Here is a 20734-nt window from a genome sequence, read left to right as displayed (position 1 = left end):
CGGGAGCCTCGGTGCCCGGGTCCACCGCAGGAACTCCCTTAGGGAGCGGGAGCCTCGGTGCCCGGGTCCACCACAGGAACTCCCTTAGGGAGCGGGAGCCTCGCTGCCTGGGTTTACCGCAGGAACTCCTGTACGGCTTTAAGGAACCCTCTAGTACCTGCTTCCAAAAAAAAATTTTAAGCATTAAATGTAATATATCAGAGGCGAAGTTATGGCCATTCATAACAAATTCACAGAAAATATATTAGAAGACACTCAGCCCCCCTAATATCCTAAGAAAAACAGAACAATCTTGGACCATCCGAGAGCCAAAAACTGATACAATTCCCTCACTGAGGAGCAGCGAAATGGCGAGAACGCGATGTAGTGTGACCTCTCCAGGGTCCCCAGAGCAGATCTTCTCTTTCCTGCAATAAACTAAAAATAATGCTGAAAACATCAGAATTTAAAAATAAATGTGCTAAAAGAAAAAGGGAGTGGGGATCCCTAGGTGCCAAAAGTAAGGAGGATCTCAAAACACCACCAATGACAGTGACACAAAGGGCCGGTCCCAGGGCTTGGCTGCAACCAACGCAGGGGCAAGACAGCCCTGGTCTCACCAGGCACAGTAAAACGGGAGGGATTTCTTGGTCACCCCTAAGGCTGAGAAAAGGTTCCACTGGTCCAGAGGAACAGCAAGGAAGTATGCTGGCTACTCGAGGACAGGGGACACAGCCTATGAGAGATCAAAACCCGGAGCCCAACCCTGCCGAGGCAGGCGACCCAAAGCTACACGGTCTTCCTGCAGGCCCACCAGGATGAGCCTAGAGCAAGAAAACCCTCCGCGGGTTCTGAAGAAGCAAATGTCACTCCTCTCCGTAGGAAGGTTTCTGCAACCCAGGATACAGAGGGACCACCTGAACAACCATCCATCAGAGACGAATCCATAACAAAAAAGCACAAGCTCTGAAGAACTAAACCACCGAGAGTGTAAAGAAATACAATACACAAAGGAACTCGTACCCAAGACACAGAAATAATGGGGTGATCAAGGAAACTATAGAGTAAGTACATTTAAAATGCCTGGAAAGAAAACGGGACCACAATGAAGAAAAAAGGTACTAGGAACATGAAAAACAGCTGGAAAAGAATGAGATCACTTCTAGAAATGAATACAATGGTCACTAAGCTGTACATCTCCGTGGACTTAAGCTGAGGAGGGAACTGGTGAACTGAACGACATCTGAGGAATGGACTCCATCCAGCAAAACAAAGAAACTAAAAATAAGCAAAATAGATTAAAAGCCACAGAGGGCAAAATAAGACATCTTAATAGGATTTTCAGGAGAAAACAAAGGGAACAAGAGACGCATTACTTGAGAAGATACTTTCCAGAAATGAGGACATCTCACGTCCTGGGTTAAAGCACACCAGCTCCGCCAAAATCACAGCCTGCCCTTGGATGAACGGGAAGGCGCCTGAAGCAGCACTCACGGCCCTGACACTTTGGGAAGCCCACACATAACAGCCCTCTCCCCCTGCGTGGGGCAAAGGCAGCCAGATACTGGCAATCTCACGTGATTCAACTATCACGGTTTCTTTTCTTCTGCCTCTGTTTGGAATAATAAGAGTTCCTGTTATTGCTTATTTCCCTCTTCCACTTGTTTGAAAGCCACACTTCCACTGCTTTCGGCTCTGAGATGTGTGTAACTGACCCCACAGGGCAGAGGGTTAACCCTCACAGGCTGCGCCCTCCAGGAGCCTCAGCCCTGAGAACAACTCCAAGCCCTCTCCCTCCCAGCTCCTGCAGTATCGTCACCACCTCGGTTATACCCCACTGGCCAGGCCACCGTTCGGTCCCGGCTGCTCTCCTGTCACTGTCCTCAGTCCTATACCCCTTCCTATCAGGTTTCAACTGTCTTCTCCTTCATCTTCCTAGTTCTTTTAGTGATGATGTGCAAATAGTAAACACTCTTGAACCTTTGTCTGAAAGTGTGCCATCACTGGTTTTTCCCTAAATTTACTACAGAAATTTACAAACATACATAAAAGTAGAAGACCCACGTGTATGGATGTTTGTGTGTGTATGCACAACACACTCTTACTTATTAGCATCAACAGTTATCAACATTGAATTGATCTTATCTCCCTCCTTTTTCTTTTCTGGAAGCATTATATAATAAATCCCAGAAACTGTGTCCTTTTACCCATCAATACATTAGTGTCCGTCTTGCTCAGAGGAACCTTTTCTTTTTTTGAATTAAAATCCTAGCATCAGGCCATTATCACACCTGAAAAAATTAATAATTCCTTAATACCATCTAATGCCTAGTCTATATTCAAATTTCCCTGTTCGTCACAACTTTTTATGGCTGGCTTATTTGAATCAGGAACTAAATAAGATCTACACCGTGCATGTGACTGCCACGTCTCGTAAGTCTTTTTAATTTTCTAACAGTGCCCCTCCTTTTTTACTCAATGCCAGCAGCGAGCACAAAGGACGAACACCTCCTTCATCATTTATTCTACTTAATTTTCTATTCAGGAAATCTCAGGTAAGTTTCATAATTTATGGACAGACACTTTGTTGATTTTTTTCACTATTTTCCCAGTTCCCACAACAGTGGTCACTCAAGTAAATATTTGTGGAATGGATGTTGCTGTGGTTTTAGAACCAAGTGTGTCATAACAACCTTGACAATGTACTATGGGAAACATAGCTGACCAAAGCAGAACAAAGGGTAAAGAAAGGTCAAGGTAAGTTCCTGTGTCACAAAGTGGGGCATCAAGAGACAACTGACAAATGTCCAGGAGATACATAATCAAGACTGAAGGGTACTATTTAGTATCGCTGATAAAGGGAAGCAACAAAATAGTGTGAAGAACAAGCCTGCAAGGAGGAGGGAGGGAAGGGGAAGAGCAGGAGTCAAGAGGCAAGGTCTCCGGGACACAAAGCAATGCAGAGAAGGCCAGCGCTCAGGAAAGCTCCGGAAGGCAGCTCCTCACGAGAAGGGCGCTCAGCACAGGGTCTCCCTGGGGTGAGGAAGGAGCAGCAAGAGAGCTCTGCTTTCCACCTAAGCTCTTCTGTCCCACTTGCTTTGTTGTCACATGAAACAACAACTGTTTTACTTTAACATAACGCTTTATAAATAAAAATGAAACTTTTTAACAGAACATCTCTAACGCTGGAAGACTGTCAACCTTGACCCCAAACTACTACACGTCAGTGGACCTGTGGGGCGCGTCCACAAAACTGAGCATGTTTCATCACATCAATGGGGTACGGCCACGCTCCCAGAACGTCCCATACGGCACCCAGGAACACTGGTGTTTGGGTGAGTGCCTGTTTACCATGTTAATCTGGAGGAACATTCATTCCACATTCCAGAAAAAGCTGCAAGCCATGTAAGCCCAGATCCCTCTGTCCACTGTGCTAGGTTCCCCACACACGCTTCAGAGGGGCAAATCTTACAGTGCATGCTCCTCCTGCCTATCAAAAACTGTGCATCTTGAAGAGACAGTCTGGAGAGGCGCAGCCTCATCCTGGCTGCTTTCAGACACCTAACATCACGCATACACATACACACACACACGTGCCCAACCCACTCCACACCAAAGAGGAGTAAGGGCCAGAGCACAGGCTTATTTCCAGAGACACAAAGGACGCAGGTTCTGTGCTGCTTTGTCCCTCTCCCTGCAGATTACATCAGACCCTGTTCTTTCGTGGCCAAATTAATAACTGTCCAAAACTTGGCTTGCATTTTATGTCACTTCTTGATGTCAAAAATAAACAGAAAATATTAAAAAGTGACAAACCTAGGAAGTGGCAGTGTGAACGCTCATTAAAGATACAGCTCACTCACTCCCAGAAACTGCCTTACTGCTTCTCTTTCCTTCCATCCCCCTTGAACTTAAGAAATTCTCTATTATATGTGTGTACGCGTGTGAATGTGAAAAATGCACATGTATGTCTGTGCACATAATCTGCAGTAGAAATCCATGGGTATGACACATCGAAAACATGTAGAGAAAATAAATGCTAAGTAACAATGACATATCTCCCACAAAATAGTATTCAGGAAGAATGTACAGGGCATTTGCAGCAAGCATTAGAAAGATCCTTATGCAGGTTTTTGGGAGATAGCTGTCTTCAAAGAGGGATTATTTCAAACAAGAAACCACACATAGGGCAAAGGTACAAACACACACCACAGTGACATGGATGAGAATACTGCCTCTCTCACCACAAGAGGGCAAACAATGGCAGCCACTCACGCCTCCCCAAGGGCAAGGGAGAAACTGGACATTCTTGAGAGCTTGCCTGGAGATACTCGGCCCAGAGGATATCACTTAAAGGTAGACCTCAGGGTTGCTGATGCAATAAAAATACTTGTAAATCAAATCAAAATTTAACACAGAAGAGAAACTCACAATTTAAAGGAAGTCAGTGTTTTTGTGTCACAAGGAAATGATCTTAACATGACTGCCAGTTAGAGGAGTCTGTATGTTAGGACCCGGCACATGCTGTTCACAGAAAATGAAGCATTAATTATACCGTAAATTGCAATGCTTACATGTTAAACACACTTTTCAAAAAAAAGAAACCTACTCCAAAATCAAAAGGTGCATAATTTACTGAAAAAAATGCAATACTGAAATGTTACTGTGATCCTACAGTTTGATTTTTGACTGTTATAAATGGATATGGTAAAAATGTGGTTTTACGTCTTTCTGTCTCAAAATGCCCACATTTAAAATCAGATGGTGATAACCTTCCTCAGAATATACTCAGGTAATCTGAGAACTCTAGGGATGGAAAGTTATTCCCAAAAGATGTCATTCCTTTGATTCAACTGTCAGATCACCAATATGAGCAAATATGTTATTCCTTATATTTTTAAAAGTAAACAGGAAAAAAGGCAATTTTACAAAGTTACTTAGGTCTCAGTTTGGTACAAAAACTAGGGATTCTATGTGACCCCCTACAAAGAACCCTTTGACAACAATGCAGTTACATGCACGTTTAAAGGAGCCTCTTTCTCTCACACACACACTAAGGAAGCAGAGTAAGAAGCAAAAATGGGAATTTCACGCAGAACAAGGCGACATAGTCGCTCTTGACATACGCAAACACTTATAAACATGCAATGGCTGATGCTTCCAGGGCTGCGTCTGTCCCCACCAGCTCTTACGCCCAACATTCCACTCCAAAAACAGGGCTTGAAAACAAGACGTTCATTCTCCATCATTAGCCCTTAAAAGGTAACAGCGTGCTGTGAAACACACCACCACCAACAGATGACACTGATGACATTCAAGCCATTTGAAAATAACTCCCAGAAATCACCCGCAGAGGACTTTGAGACCAACAAACCGTCTTTTCAGTGTAACCATCAAAGGTTAACTTTTAAGACTTCATGAGGAGAAATACCTGCACAGTAAGAATCATCCACCTGCACTCTTAGTATATCGACTCAAGATCAGACCAAAGTTCCCATTTAAATGAGTCATTCATAGCAGAATTCAAGATGGCTCAGTTTCAACAGGTGTCAGCCGGAGCAGCAGTGCTGTGACCGCCTCGCCCACACTGGCGAAGGGAAAGACCACCTCATGCGCCCCGTCCCTCCTCAACTCCAGCGTCCTCCTGGAAAGGGCCCAGCGCTGCTCTCTTGTCCTCAGGAAAAGAAGGAATCATCAGACTTCAGGACTGGCCACAGAGCTGGGCTCAGAGCCTGGATCCAGCCTGTCCCAGCCCTCAGGCTTGCAGGCCAGTACCGGGGCTGCTCAGCTGTCCCAAGGACTGACCAGGTGACTAGTGGCAAGTCCAACTAAGTCGCAGACTGAGCTACATTTCCCAACAGCCATGTCCGTGAAGTCAAAGCGACATTTCCATCCTATCAGCTTGATACCAGCGCCACACTCTCAGCTGGTTCTACACCTGGATAGATTAAAAGGATGGGACTTATTTGTAGCCTCTGCCCAGAATATCTCGACACCACTTGTCTTCTGGGGTTGTGGTGAGACTGAATGAGGTCACAGATAAAAAGCACTTTATACAGTAACCAGAATATAATAAACAGCCAAAAAAATCTTGGCTATTTTTAATTTTATTATAATAATAATGAAAAAATATTGTTTTTATTATCAACAACTACAGAAGAATAGCAACAATGAGATACCACGTCATGCCCATTATGATGGCTATTATCACAAACAGAAAACAAGCGCTGGCAAAGATGTGGAGTAACCGGAGCCCTTGAGCACTGCTGACAGGCATGGAAACAGTGCAGCCACTGCAGATGCCGCATGGCGGCTCCTCCAAACTGAAACACAGAATCACCATGCGAACCGGCAATTCCACTCCTAGGCATATACCAGAGAGCTGCCAGCAAGGACTCAAACAGGAATCTGCATACACGATATTCACACCAACACTATTCACCAACGCCAAAAGGTGGAAACAACCCAAACGTCCAGCAACAATGAATGGATACACAAAATAAGGTGGTGAAATAGAAAATATATATACTGGTTCATGGCACAGAGCTCCTAAAACCCTTGTAATTTCCTAAGTGATAAGAACGTCGGAGCATCTTTTGTTCTAATATTTGATCTCTGATGATGGTTCCTGACAGAGCTCCTAAATCCTTTGGAATTCCCTGGGTGACAGGAAGGTCTTTTGTTCTAATAAAGCGACTCTGAGAGGGCTCCCGGATGGCTCCTCCTGGAATGAGGGGCTGGTCACCAAGCCACGATTAGAGGCCTGGACCTTTCAGGCCCATCCCCAATCTTCAGGAAGGAATGAAGGGCTGGAGACTGAGTTAATAAACGATCAAGCCTGTGTGATAAAACCTCCATAAAACTGCAGCAGTGTGGGGTTCAGAGAGCTTCCAGGCTGGTGAGCACATCCACATGCCAGGAAGGTGGGACATCCCAACTCCACGGGGAGAGAAACTTCTGTGCTCGGGACCCTTCTGGACCTCGGCCTATGTGCCTCCTCATCTATATCCTTTACTACAAAATAAACTGGTAAATCTAAGTAAGTGCTTCCCTGAGTTCTATGAGCCACTCCAGCAAATTATCAACCCAAGGAGCGGGTCATGGGAGGCCCAATTTACAGCTAGTTGGCCGGAAGCAGAGGTAAAGTGGGTCAGTCCTGTGGACTGAGCCCTGAACCTGTGGGTTCTGACGCTAACTCCAGGCAGATGGTGTCAGAACTTAACTGAGCTGCAGGACCCCAGCTGGTATCACTGAATTGCGTGATGTGTGGAAAACCCACACCTGCTGTGGGAAGAGTTGTGAGTGTGGTAGTAGTACGAGAGAAAAGGAGAAACAGAGATATGGGTTTTGTTCCTTAAAATGGGATATTATTTAGCCTCAAAAAGGAAGGAAATTCTGACACATGCTACAACGTGGATGAAGCTTGAGAACATTATGCCCAGTGAAATAAGCCAGACTCAAAGGACAAGTACTCTAATGATTCCACTTACATGCAGTTCTTAGAGCAGCAAATTCACGGAGACAGAAAGTGGAACGGGGCTGCCAGGGCCTCAGGGAGACAGGAATGGGGGGTTATTTAACAGGCAGAGCTCCAGTTTGGGAAAATGAAAAAGTTCTGGAGATGGATAGTGGTGAAGGTTGAATAATATCAATGTACTTACTGCCACTGAACTGTACACAAAAAAATTTTGAAAATGGTTAAAATGGTAAATTTTACATTATGTATATTTTAGCACAATAAAAAAAGAAAGAATAGGTATGTGTTATTCCTAAAATAAAATCCAACACCAGAGACGTTTACAAATCAGGCCAGCTGCCTTATTAAAATACTTATTGTTTGAGGTCATTGCTGAGAAAATAAACAAGTACATTTACATTTTAAAATGTTTTTTTTCTTGCTGCCTTAAAAAAATGAAATGGCAGCAACTGTCACTCACTGAGCTCCTACTCTGTGGCAGGCACTGAAGCACACACCAAACCACCCTGAACCCTTGCATCCCACGAGAGCCCTGCAAGTGAGACGCTGCTCCCCTGACTCCACACCTGCAACGTCTGCGGGCCTCCTGAGGGCTCCCACCAGCCCAAGCAGAGCTGAACTTCTCATCATGCTCTTCCCACACTTCCCTCTCTATCAGCCACTAACTAGAAACCACTCTTTCCCCAAGCAGAACTAGAGAAGCTGCACCACACAACAGCATTTTCCCATTAAAGGGACAAGATGCAAATAAAGCTATGGGAGACTCATTCTGCAAATCCCACCCCATCTCCTTCTCTCCAGCCATCCACACTCCTCCCCTTTTGGATGCTGGTCTTGAACTCATTCTCCTTCTACTTCTCATCGGAGAACTTCTAACCAAGTTCCATACAAAGACATTTTATCTAACATGTAGGAATCCATGTGGGCAAGAACTACATGGCTGCACTCATAAAACCTAGCAGTCTCTGTCCACAGCATCTTGTCAAACACACGTGCCGACTCATGAAGCAACGCGTGTTCAGGAAGACTCACTACCCTGTGAGCATCAAGCACAGCACAGGCATTCCACAAACACAGAGAACCTGTGCTGAGCGCTCCCATCTCTAGCGTTATGAAACTTTCACGGCCACACCTTTGTGACATAAATCACAGATCCCAAGCCTCAGAGAGCACTTTCAATTCCATCGTGTGAACCACACCTAAGCAGAAATGAAAAAAGTGCCAAATACCACTATTCCCTTTCAAAATAATAAGCCTCTGAAAATTTTTTAAAGGCAACAAAATAATGTTAAATTACAGGAAACGTAAGGAAAGTGATGCATTTTAAAATACTTTTTTTTTTAAAGCTTGGCACCTAAGCTAACATCTGTTGCCAATCTTTTTTTTTTTTATCTTTTTCTTCTTCTCCCGAAAGCCCCCCAGTGCGTAGTTGTATATCCTAGCTGTAGGTCCTTCTAGTTCTGCTATGTGAGACGCCACCTCCGCACGGCCTGATGAGCAGTACGAGGTCCACACCCAGGATCCGAACTGGGGAAACCCTGGGCCACCGAAGCGGAGCACGCAAACCACGGGGCCAGCCCCTAAAATACTATCATTAAACAAAAAAACCAACAGAAATTACTTAACTGTACGTGATTGGCAAAAGCACTCATAGCAATAAAAATTGAATACAGCCCACAAGATAATCTCAAACTCCGAGTCCTGACACTAGCCTTAAAAAAGGACAATAAATTTTACCTTAATATAAAAGTGTAACAGCAAAAATAAACACAGATTTGAGATGTTGTCCTTACCTATGGAAAATAACAGACAGTAAGTCTCTATTTTAAACTGCTGATGTCATGACTGAATGAAATGCTGGTTTGTAACTATGGAGCCCTTTATCCTAGCACCCAATGTGCGGGTAAAAATCACCTCCACTGAACCGAAAACAACAGGGAGAAATCTGCACCCTCAGCCAGGGTCACTGCGACAGGTTCAGTGAAGGAAAGCACTCGGCACGGAGCACATTCAGGTCTCTCTGCTCCTCCTCCTCCAGAAGAGAAGCAATGGGCCCTTCGGCCAACACGCCACTTACCGCTGGGCTTGATCTCTCGCACGTAGTTGCTGGGGAACCAGCCAGTCCTGCCGTTGTGCGTCCCCTCCCACCAGCCCCCTTCCTCCACTCGAGTGACATGGATGACGTCTCCTTTCGAAAACGAAAGCTCATCTTCATTTGTCTGCTGGAAGTTGAACTTGGCTCTTACTACCAGCTGATTGTTGCTATTATCGGTCATGTCCTGGAGAGGGGGAGAAAAATTTCATGAAGCACGGTCTACATCATTATAAAACAATTAGATTAGACTGCACTATTATAAATGTAGCATAACTGCCCCATTCAAGTAGCAAAGGAACGTTTAAAGAAGAGAAATTTAAGTTTCCTATCTTCCACAGAGCACCTTGACCACCAGCACCCCCGTTCACAGTCCTGGAGGAAACCCTCTTAACGGCCTGAGAGCTCTTATTCCTGCCATCGTTCTGCCTGCATGAACACATACACACTTTCACATGTTTATATGGAATTATATTGTACATACTTCCCTACAATTGACAAAAAGTTAACATACTACAGTCATTTTCCCAGCAGTACTTACAATTACTTTAGTCTTAACTAAATGTGTAATATTATACTGTATGGCTGGGCCAGTACTTACTTAACCAATTCTCCATTACGGGATTTAAGGCTGTTTCTAGTATTTTTCTATTGCAAAACAAGGCTGTGTTAAAACTATTCGTACATCTATCTTTCAACACACCTGTAAATAAGCCTATCTGTTAAATTCAGGTCAGAGAGTATGTATGACACACTTCAAATTTTAACACCTCTTTCTAAAGTGCCGTCTAAGAAAGTTCTACAAATGTACAGCAAGCTACATTTCCATCAGCGTACCTAAGAGTTAGTTCCTCAAACATTCACCAACACTAGATATTGCCAAACTGATGGAAAGAAATGGTAGCTCATTTTAATTTGCATTTTTCTCAGCGGTTAAGCACATTTTCAGATCTCTGAAAGGTAGAAAGAGGAAGGCAGACTGGCTATAGTTTCTTTTTATCTCCATCTATCTATTCTTGACTGGATGCTGGAGAGGCCTGCAACCCTGAACTGCCAACAGGAGTAAACAAAAACACATCCCGAACAAAAGCCTGCTCTCCTGGCCAAAGGCAAGGGAAAGGGGGAGCAGGCAGAGCACTCACCCACTGACAGCAGGTGAGCCCTCTCAGCCTGCACTGGGTGTCCACGGGGACTGGGTAAGACGTCCCATGCCCTACGGAGCACCAGCACTCTGCCCGTGCCAGCGACATCAGCAAAGATCAGAAAGGAAGTCCCAGTCTCCATCGCCACCAGGTGGCAGCAGGCAGCCCCATGTGCCCACACACACCTCTCCTGCCCTCCACCCACAGGAGAGCACCCAGGCCCAGTACTTCCCCACCCTCTACCCACTCTCAGGGGAGCACCCAGGCCCAGCATCTCCCCACCCTCCACCCACCCTCAGGGGAGCACCAAGGCCCAGCACCTCCCCACCCTCAGGGGAGGAGCCAGGCCCAGCATCTCCCCACCCTGCACCTACCCACAGGAGAGGACCCAGGCCCAGTGTCTCTCCACCCTGCACCCACGCTCAGGGGAGGACCCAGGCCCAGCATCTCCCCACCTTGCAGCCACCCTCAGGAGAGGACCCAGGCCCAGCATCTCCCCCACCCTCCACCCACCCTCAGGGGAGGACCCAGGCCTAGCATCTCCCCACCCTGCACCCACCCTCAGGGGAGGACCCAGGCCCAGCGTTTCCCCCCCGCCCTGCCCATCCAGCAGCACAGTCAGGGGGCCAGCAGAACCCCAGAGACACCAGGTGAATGAGCCCAACCAGACACTACCACAAGACTCTGGAAACTAAGCTGTCACTGGAACCACAGCCTACCAACCTAGGCCAGGACAGTCACACTAAACCCACCAGGGCTACAGCCTGCTAAGATGCAAGATTTAAGGAGGATCCAGCATCTCCTAACACACTCTCCAAAGTGTCCAGGACACAATGGAAAACACTCCTCACTCCAAGAACCAGAAAAGTCATAGATGGAATGAAAAAAGACACCAACGCCAACACTGAGATGAAGCAGAGGCTGGGATCACCAAAAAGGGTTTGCAGCATCAAAGACTTCAAAAAGCAATTACAAATCTCTCTAAATAGACAGGGAAAGCAGACAATCTCAGAGAAGAAACAGAACTTAGAAAATTTACTCAACTCACAGAGTGAAAGAAAGTGCTGAGAGCCCCAGGGACTCGTGGGAAAGAACAAAGATCTGAGACTGGTATCATCAAAGTCTTGGAGGAGAAAGAGGGCAATGCTGAGAAGTAGTGTACGTAATACGGTTGAAAATACCCCTACTTTAGCAAAAGATAAAAATATACAGATTCAAGAAGCTGAGTGAACCCCAGACAGGATAAGCCGAAAGAAATACAAACCACGTCACATCATAATTAAACTTCAGAAAAGTAAAGACAAAGAAAAAAATCTTAGGATACAAAAGACATCTGCAGATATGCAAGATGTCAAAAACTTTACTTCCCATGCACCCTTTCTCAAGAAGTTAGTCAAAGATGTACTCCTCCAAATCAGGGGAAGTGACCAAGAAAACAATGAAGATGTAGAGAAAGAAAGATGCAGGAAAAAATGAAGATGTAGAGAAAGTCCTGTACCTTGACTCATGTACAAGAGCGTGTGCAGGGTGGTGATGAAGCAAACCTCAGAGACGGCAGCTGTCCACAGCCTGGCTGACAACCAAGTGGTTGTTGGAAGACTTCAAGAGAGTTCCTTAGGAAAAAGAAAGTGAAGAATCCTAATATGTCTGAATGGACAAGAAAAGATCCTTAGAAAAGGCAAAAGACCAGGACTGCAACCTGCAAAAGGAGCACAGAACAGTAAGCAAATAAGGAACAACTATCAATTCCAGAAAACAAAATGCTGTCAGGAAAGCAAGGAGAGTCACAGCGCACACCGTGGCTCCACCAGGAGTCTGGGCCCAATGACATACACTCAACATTGACCCAACGGAGGGAGAGTCACAGGGCACACCATGGCTCTACCAGGAGTCTGGGCCCAATGACATACACTCAACATTGACCCAACGGAGGGAGAGTCACAGCGCACACCATGGCTCCACCAGGAGTCTGGGCCACAATGACACACACTCAACACTGACCCAATGGAAGCCAAAGCAGAAAGTTAGCCATGAAGAAGAAGGGCCAAGAAGCACCTATGTGGGTAAGTGGCCTGGGGGCAGTGGAGGAGCCCACGGCCCCCTTCTACTGTGGGAAGTCCACACTGCTAACACTTCAAGTCAAAAAAAAATCAAGTTTAATAGAGGCACTTATTTAGAGTCACACAGGCAAACACCTAAAGAATCAATGGAAAAGAATAGAAAGTGGTTGTCACTACTGACACTTTTCCCTAACAGCAAGTCTTGGAGAATTACCTAACTCTTTAAACAAGGTGCATATGTATCACTAAACAAAAAGATGAAAAAGATAAAGCACACAGTGATGAGACAGAGCCTCAATGAAGAGGAGCTGACATAATTCCTAAAATATCTAATACTTATCTATTTAAATGTGTTTATACATTAGCAGTTATAAATTATAAATATTTAATAATTCAAATACATTAACTAATTTAAAAATATTTAATGCATACTTAATATTTGACACTTAGAATATTCAATGAAGAAATCTCTCTTCAACTTTTTTTTTTTTAAAGATTGGCACCTGAGCTAACGTCTGTTGCCAGTCTTTTTTTTGTCTTCTTCTTCTGCTTCTCCCCAAAGCGCCCCAGTACACAGCTGTATATTCTAGTTGTAGGTCCTTTGGGTTTTGCCATGTGGGACGCCACCTTAGCATGGCCTGATGAGCAGTGCCATGTCTGCGTCCAGGATCCGAACCACCAAAATCCTGGGCTGCCAAAGCGGAGCATGCGAATTTAACCACTTGGCCAAGGGGCCAGCCCCTCTCTTCAACTTTTGACAACCAACGCCCTGGCTGACCACTGTCACCTCAAACACGATGCTCACTAGCACGCTCAAATGGTGGCAAGACAGATAAAGCTCACCGGTCAAGCGAAGCTCACATCTAGACAAGGGGCAGTGTAGTCCCTGCTCTGTCTACAGGAAACATTATGAGGCTTACTATGCTATATCAGGCTCTCTTTTGCAAACCACTGTCATTGCCCATCAGGGGTCTACCACGATCTTCATTACATTCTCCTTCTTGTGAGTTGCCTGGCTGTGTGTAAAACATGCACACAGCCAATCCTGGTGATAAAGTCCAAGAACAGAATACAACATGTAACAAACACACACAGAGGGCAGACCCCTAAGGAGGTCAAACTGCCCCGTAGGATGACCTGTTGCCAGCCCATCCACCTCAGTTCAGCAACCAACGCTGAGGCCCTCTGTGGGCACACCAGCAGCCTGAACATAAGTGGAGGCATGGGGTTATCCTGTCAGGAGTTACACACGAGGTAAACTATGTTCTCCCTACAGTCACAAATTCTCTACACTCAAGCCACAAGTTAAGCAAACACTACTGACACCATCTCTATTTCAGAAATGGACATTCCACAAGGAAAGGACAGGGAGAGGTGTGAGAGAGGATGTGGGAAGAAAGGCACGGACAGGCAGCCGGTCCAGATCTGTTTAAAATCCCTGATTCCACCAATTTCCATTCATTCATCACTGACTACACCAAAGGATAGACAGATTTTTAAGACACTGCTCGGAAGATGCTGTTAGAGGGCACGATGCCAAAGACAGGCTGAAAGGACAGAGAACTACTAAGAACAGCTGGACTCCAGTGACTCTGATCACCAATTTCAGCCACACATCCCAAAGGCGGAGTAAGGAGCACTCTGGTCACTGTCACTGGTGTCACAGAAAGCTGGAAAGGATGTATTTAACTGCTATCTTACCATTTTGGATTTTTTTCCTTAAACTCCATGACAGTCTAAACCACAACAGGCTGAGCAAACGCAGTCAGTCATAAAACGAGTACATGCTGTGGAATTCCATTTACATAAAACAGAGAACAGGTAAAACTCACCTTTATTTACTATTATAAATCACAACGGCAGATGCCCCTGCAAAAGGCAACGCCAGTCAAGCTCCACCTCCTGACCTGGGTGCTGCTTACACAGGAAGGTTTGATGTGAAAAATTCATCGAGCTGTTCACTTAGGATATGCACACTTTTCTATGAAAAGTTAGTGACAGGAAGAAAATGAAGACAGGAAAGGTGACCCCTAAGGCACATGCACATCCCTCTTCTGGGAACTTCATTAACAGCTTATTTTTGATCCCTACAGTCAGGACACCACCAATCACAATCGTGCATCTACAACTTAACGAGGTACTTTATCCAACGTTCTGGAATTATCCTAATAATCCAAAACAGGATATCCTGGAACGCTGCCTTTGCACAAACTCCACCCGCTCCTCCATTCCCTAAAAGTCCCTATTATCTCATTTATAGAAGAAGAAAAGCTAGTGAAGCAGTAAAAGACCCAATTTCTATTCCAATGGTTACTACTTCCCAGTCTTGTGATCTTGTGTAAATATCTTAACTTCTCTAAGCTTCCTCAACGTACTTCATCAAACATAAGATGCCAGAAATTAGACAACGCCCCATGATTTTATATTCTGAATATGGTCAATTATGACACACCATCAACTGTAAGACACGTGCTACTTTCAGACTTGTTAAAATTTACTTTTTAAAAAGGTCTTAGAATTGATGAAATATGGTCTGTTAAAAAAGCACAATGTTTCCCATGTTAATTGTACAGGGGAACTGAAAAGATTTAACAAAAACGTGTGTACTACATTTTGATACACTGTCTCATACGCCTTGGAAATACGTTCTGTGAACTCAGTGACCAGCACCGGCCCTGGTCCCAGGAGGCAGTGGGGACACAGGGAGAGGGCATGCTTTAAAGGCTCAAGTCACATCTCCCATAAATGAAGGACAATGGGAGCAACAACCTTACAAATATTCTCCCCAAACATAGAGGAAAATTTTGGGAGCCTGAGGTCATGCTTATTAGCAGTCAACTGATAAAGGCTTAGGGCACGGCAGGAACGTGAGAAATCCCAGAAGGCTCAATGAAAGCTATGTAAGAATAAAAAGGAGAAGTCAGCCTCAGACATAAGAAGAACCATGATCCAAGTCAACAGCCCAGGTCCCACTCTCTAATTCAGTACAGAGTCGCTCTCTCTGGGGTGAGAGGCACCTCACAGAGCACAGGGTCAGATCAAGACCTCAACTCAGCCCAGGGCTATAGAAAGAGAGTAAGAAGAAATCACCCCAAGAAAGGAATAATCAGCAAGCAATGGGGAAAGGCCAAAGTAAAGTAGTTAAAACTTCCACCTCGGTGCAAACAGAACACCAAAACTGTTCAAATCTCCCTCCACCAAAAGGCAGGAAATTTGTCCCGGGACAGACTGATAATGGGTTCACAGACACAGAAGCACGATTATTTGGACAACAGTGCTGAGGTGGTAGTTAGACAAGACATCCTTAAACAGAGACGTGAGCCAGGAGTGAATAATGTTTGAGCAAGGAACTTAGAACGGCACCCTGAAACACTGATGCTCGCTTTGGGGATGGTAACATCTTACACAAGTTCAAAGCTAGGATTTATTTTAATGAGATCATAAAATTAATGTTCAAGAAATTACAAGTTGTTTTTTTAAATTAATTTTTTTATTAAGGAAAATTTCAAACACAAAAGTAGAGAATAATAGGTGAATCTCCATGTACCCACACCCAGCTTTAAATAAAAATTTTGCCATTCTCGTTTCCTTATAAATCCTTTAATTCAAGAAAATTACCTCAAAGTACTATTAATAACACACACAGAAAAGTCTAAGGGCAAAGACATAGTTGTTCTTACGTAGCATGGTCAGAGACGTCGTGCCGTGTTTATCCCGCTAGCAGCTCACCATGTCTACCAATCGCAGACACAAAACAGGTGAGATGGCAAAGGTCTCTCTATTTCTGGTGTAAAGTTTCTCTAGCTAATGAAAAATTAATCTCTACTTATTGTGATCTCAATAACATTCATGATCAACACTACATTTAACTCTATTTCACTTAAAATTATACATTTGCAATCCAGTCCTCATTTACTCAAAAACAAAAAACACAGATTAAAACTGCCACATGCGAATGGGTGAAACAGCAAGTGTTCCTTTACCCAAAGTTTACTGATTTCTCTGACATTTTCCTCATGTATTTTATAAAGCTAATTTAAGATATCTTTCAAGTGGTTTGTATATTTTTCCTTCATTTGGAATCATAACGCTCCCAATAGCGCTCAACGAAATTCCTGTAGGGTTAAACCCCAGGCATCATGGGGTCGCTGTGAGGGTTACCCCAGTTAGTCCACGGAAAGCACCTGGACAGAGGCTGGCACGGAGTAAAATGACTCAGCAAATGGTGTACCGTACACAAAATGAGAAACGGGACTTCTCTAAGAGGAAAAACAGTCACAGACAAACAGCAATAAGAATTGCTGGAGTTCAAAAAATTCAGGAACATGTGAAAAATAGATTCCTCCTGTAGCTTTCGGTAACACTGCTTCGTAGACTCAAATTTATTTCCCTCTACAAAATACAACTCGAACCAGTTTAATTTTTACTTCTTTAGGATCACCATTAGTGTACTTAACTATATTCCTTTCTGTGTTAAAGCAGATAGAAAGCTGAGGTCCCCTACAGAGGAAAACTCCAGAACAATCAGGTTCAGACTCATGTTACAAGATCATTTACGTTTCTAACATCATATCATTTACTAAAATGTTGCATGAAAGCAAGGTCACACTACTAGCTAATCAAACAAAATGCCAATCACCCATCAGCTCAGACGAGGGCTCAGCAAGCTGCACAAGGACAGCCAGGGCAGCCTCAGCCTGGTCAGCTGCCGGGATGGCCTCTTCCCATACTCACTCCGTTCAATACTGTACATAATCTTCCCCAATCTCTCATTTCCAGTTTCACTGTTACATCCTATGTGCTTTGCTCACAGCCTGTATCCTGACGATTTATAGATGGATTTTTCTCCACTTCCCAAGAAGACCATTAACCTAAGTTCCTTCCCCACCTCACTGGCAGCCATCATAAGGGAGTCCCTCCTCCACCAACCTGCCCTGAGTCAGTAACGCACTCGAGGTCATGCTTTGAAGAAGAAAAAAACCATCTTCAGACTCTAGCTTTCAGCCATTTCTTCTTAATACACCTAAGTACTTTCACATATGTCTGTTTCTTATTCCCACGCTTCTGTACATTTGTGCATAGCAGGTAAGAAAAGGCTGTGTAGGTGACCAGGGAAATATTTTAAAACAAACATATCTCTAGATAAACAGACTTACGAATCTTAAAATATAACCCCCAATTAAGGCAAATTTCTCAAAAGCAGTCCTTAAGACTAACATCTGGATGATCCAGTGATGAGGGAAGAACAATGGGAGGGAAGTGACAGCACCCTCTGGCGGTACGGCGCTGTCAGCGACAGGTGCATCTTCCCAGACACATCTACACACATTCATTTCCCTTGCATCTTCCAACTGCAAGAGCCAACTCTCTCAAACTTACCAAACTTCGATACTGGCCCTGGAACAATTTTGAAGTCCGACTGTGAGAAGGCTGGGATCCCAGGGAATCAAAAGACTTTATCCGGTGAGATGTGGGCCGGGCACACACGGAGTCACTTCCCAGTCCAATGTCTGAAAAGGTCATGCACAGAGAAAAGAGCAAGCTGAGACGCCTGACACCGCGCACCCTGACGGCACACCAGACTCTAAACTGGGGCAGCCCCCGAGGGACGCACCACAGACGGCGACAAAGCAGGCCGTTCATGTAGTAAACCAAGAGCCGACGCTGTCCACAACAGAAAGGACGTGCACGCGTCCCCTGATCACCTACCCAGAAAGTAACTCGAGGTAACTATTGATCGGCTCTTCTCTAGTATAATTTTCAAATTGTGAAATGTTGTTTTTAATTGTCTTTAATATTTTCCCTTCACCTGGAAAAAATAAGCCTCTCAAATTCAATTACTTACCAGAGCACCACCCAGTACTTATTCCCAACACATCACCACCGCACGCCCACTTCCCCAGGATTATGCTTCACACAATAAGCAGCAAGAATTATTTAGCAACAAAAGGAAAAGACTCTGATTTTATTTCTCAGCCAGAGAGAACCTTCCGAGGAGTATTCCTCAGAATGAAGGAAGCCCACGCTTCTTCACCTTGGAAAGCTGTTGAAACAGCCAAAGTAAACAGGCAGTAAGGGCTTGGTGCTGTCTCCGGAGTCTCTTCTGATGAGGCACTCCACTCAGGCCAATCAACTAGTAAACGGTAGCAACCCATTTCTTAGAAGTGATTTGATTAAAAAAAAAAAAGAGGCCATGAAAGTTTTCAAGGGAAGTCACTGTTCTGAGATGCATGTATCTAGCAACTTCCTAAAGCTGCGTGGGGAGCCTTCTAGACAAGCATCCTGAAACTCATCGTCTCCAGGTCATAGTTTTTCTGGCAGATCTACTTGACTGGCTCACACGGTGTCTTACAAAATTTGAATTAGTTGCCAAGAACTCTAAGTCTGAAGATATCACAGGAAAACCCAGATTTCCAGCTGTTCTTAAAGCATGTAGGCTGTGGACCACTGGGTCTCCATTCCCTGGCAGGAAAACTGGCCCAGCGCCGAGCAGGGCTGCACGCATGCGGAGGAACCCGCTTCTCTCTGCTCCTGTCTCTCCTTTCTGCTGTCCCCCTGGCTCCACATACACTGGTGTCTGGGAACCCTGTCCTAAACAACCCTGACATGCCAGTCTTGAACCCTACAGGGCAGCTCTAAAAGGCTCTCTCAGGGCTGTGAGTGTCGCCTAGAGCGCCTCCCACTGCAGCAGGGTGGATGCCTCAGCAGTTCAAGCACAAAACACGCTCCTAAAGCACGTTCCGGGAGATTGTGTCCACAAGTGGCTACGGCCGTGTCCTCATGATTCTCTCCTGACCCCAGTTTTCTGGGAACGTTTGGGATGATGCAGGTTTCTCAAGGACACCCCCTACTTCTCCATCTTTCTTCTGTCCAACTGGACTCTACACACCTAGAGAACATGAATGGTTTTCTCTACATGGCAGAAGTAGAGGGAAGGTACGGACAACTGCTCTCAGAAGGCCAACAACACGCCTGGAGGCAACAGCTCCAGCTGTCTCACTGCAGAGTCAGCCACTGAAAGTTGAAGTCTAAAGAGATACAGTCACCTCCACCACACTGACTTCAAACACAGAAATTAAGAGCAAGGAGGAGCCAGTAAACGTAAGGGGAAAGTTCTTTCCATCTGAGAAGGCTCACTCATATTGTGTAAAAGCTGAAGGGAAAGGAGCAAGTTTATTTCATAATTTCCAAATACATCTTTGTAAAGAACAACACTACACATTTTACATCCAATTCAGATCTAATGATATCAAGAATATAGGAGAAATACGTTTGCATAAGACAGGGGTAAAAACAATGGTAACGTGTACCCAAGAGATGTCTGATCCTGGCCTCTTTCTATTGCCATTATTTACTTGTAAATTACAGCCCTTCCACCTTGATCACTGAAGACCGCATGACTGAGTGTACGGATCAGAGGCCTCTCCTCGCTTCTCCCTCCCCCATCTTTTGACCACTCCTTTCACTAAGTGGCATCTGCACCTAAACTACACAGAGACAATGCACCTAGAGTGAAAGGCAAAGGGTTCGTTCATCTCTTCTCCCTGTGAGCAGCCTCTAGAGAAGAATTCAGCGGGAGCAGAGGGGTCAAGATGAGAATCACGTGCAGATTTTACTTACCTACGCTACTCTTGTGCCTGTCTGCCACAGAGACCTGAATCCGTTACAGGACACCTCATGTAAAACTCTGAGGCACAGATGGTGATTAAAGCAACCTGCAGAGAGGGACCCCGGGCAGCAGAAGTGTGACACCGCCACAGTGCACACACACTCACACACTAGTTCTGGGTTAAATCCCAGTGATCTAAAGGTTTCCAGCGCCGGATCACCTTGCTGTCATGTCCTGGATGTTCTTCCTTATTACCTGTTTGTTCACATGAAAGCTCTCATTTTTACAGTAGGGACAGAGGAGCGTCACTATCTAATCAGTGACCTTTCTAAGGTGCCACAAACACTCTTACTTGCAAACATCCTTAAGTGGTGT

The 20734-nt window shown here is 44.9% G+C and overlaps 1 protein-coding gene across 14 annotated transcripts in view; it reads right to left on the bottom strand.

Moving 5' to 3' along the window:
• Positions 1-20734, bottom strand: part of ARHGEF7 (Rho guanine nucleotide exchange factor 7) — a 155577-nt gene that overhangs the window by 68360 nt on the left and 66483 nt on the right. For all 14 annotated transcript variants that reach the window (XM_070240471.1, XM_070240474.1, XM_023621846.2 and 11 more), the window contains 2 exons: positions 18130-18260; positions 9534-9735 (listed from right to left, as the gene is read on the bottom strand). In XM_070240471.1, coding sequence (XP_070096572.1) covers positions 9534-9732 — 199 coding nt within the window. In that variant the 5' untranslated portion in view covers positions 9733-9735; positions 18130-18260. The remainder of the gene's footprint in view (positions 1-9533; positions 9736-18129; positions 18261-20734) is intronic.

This window comes from Equus caballus, chromosome 17 (genome assembly GCF_041296265.1).
Source record: "Equus caballus isolate H_3958 breed thoroughbred chromosome 17, TB-T2T, whole genome shotgun sequence".
Taxonomy (NCBI): domain Eukaryota; kingdom Metazoa; phylum Chordata; class Mammalia; order Perissodactyla; family Equidae; genus Equus; species Equus caballus.
The sequence above is the reverse complement of the archived record's forward strand: the minus strand, read 5'-3'. Positions and strand labels throughout refer to the sequence as shown.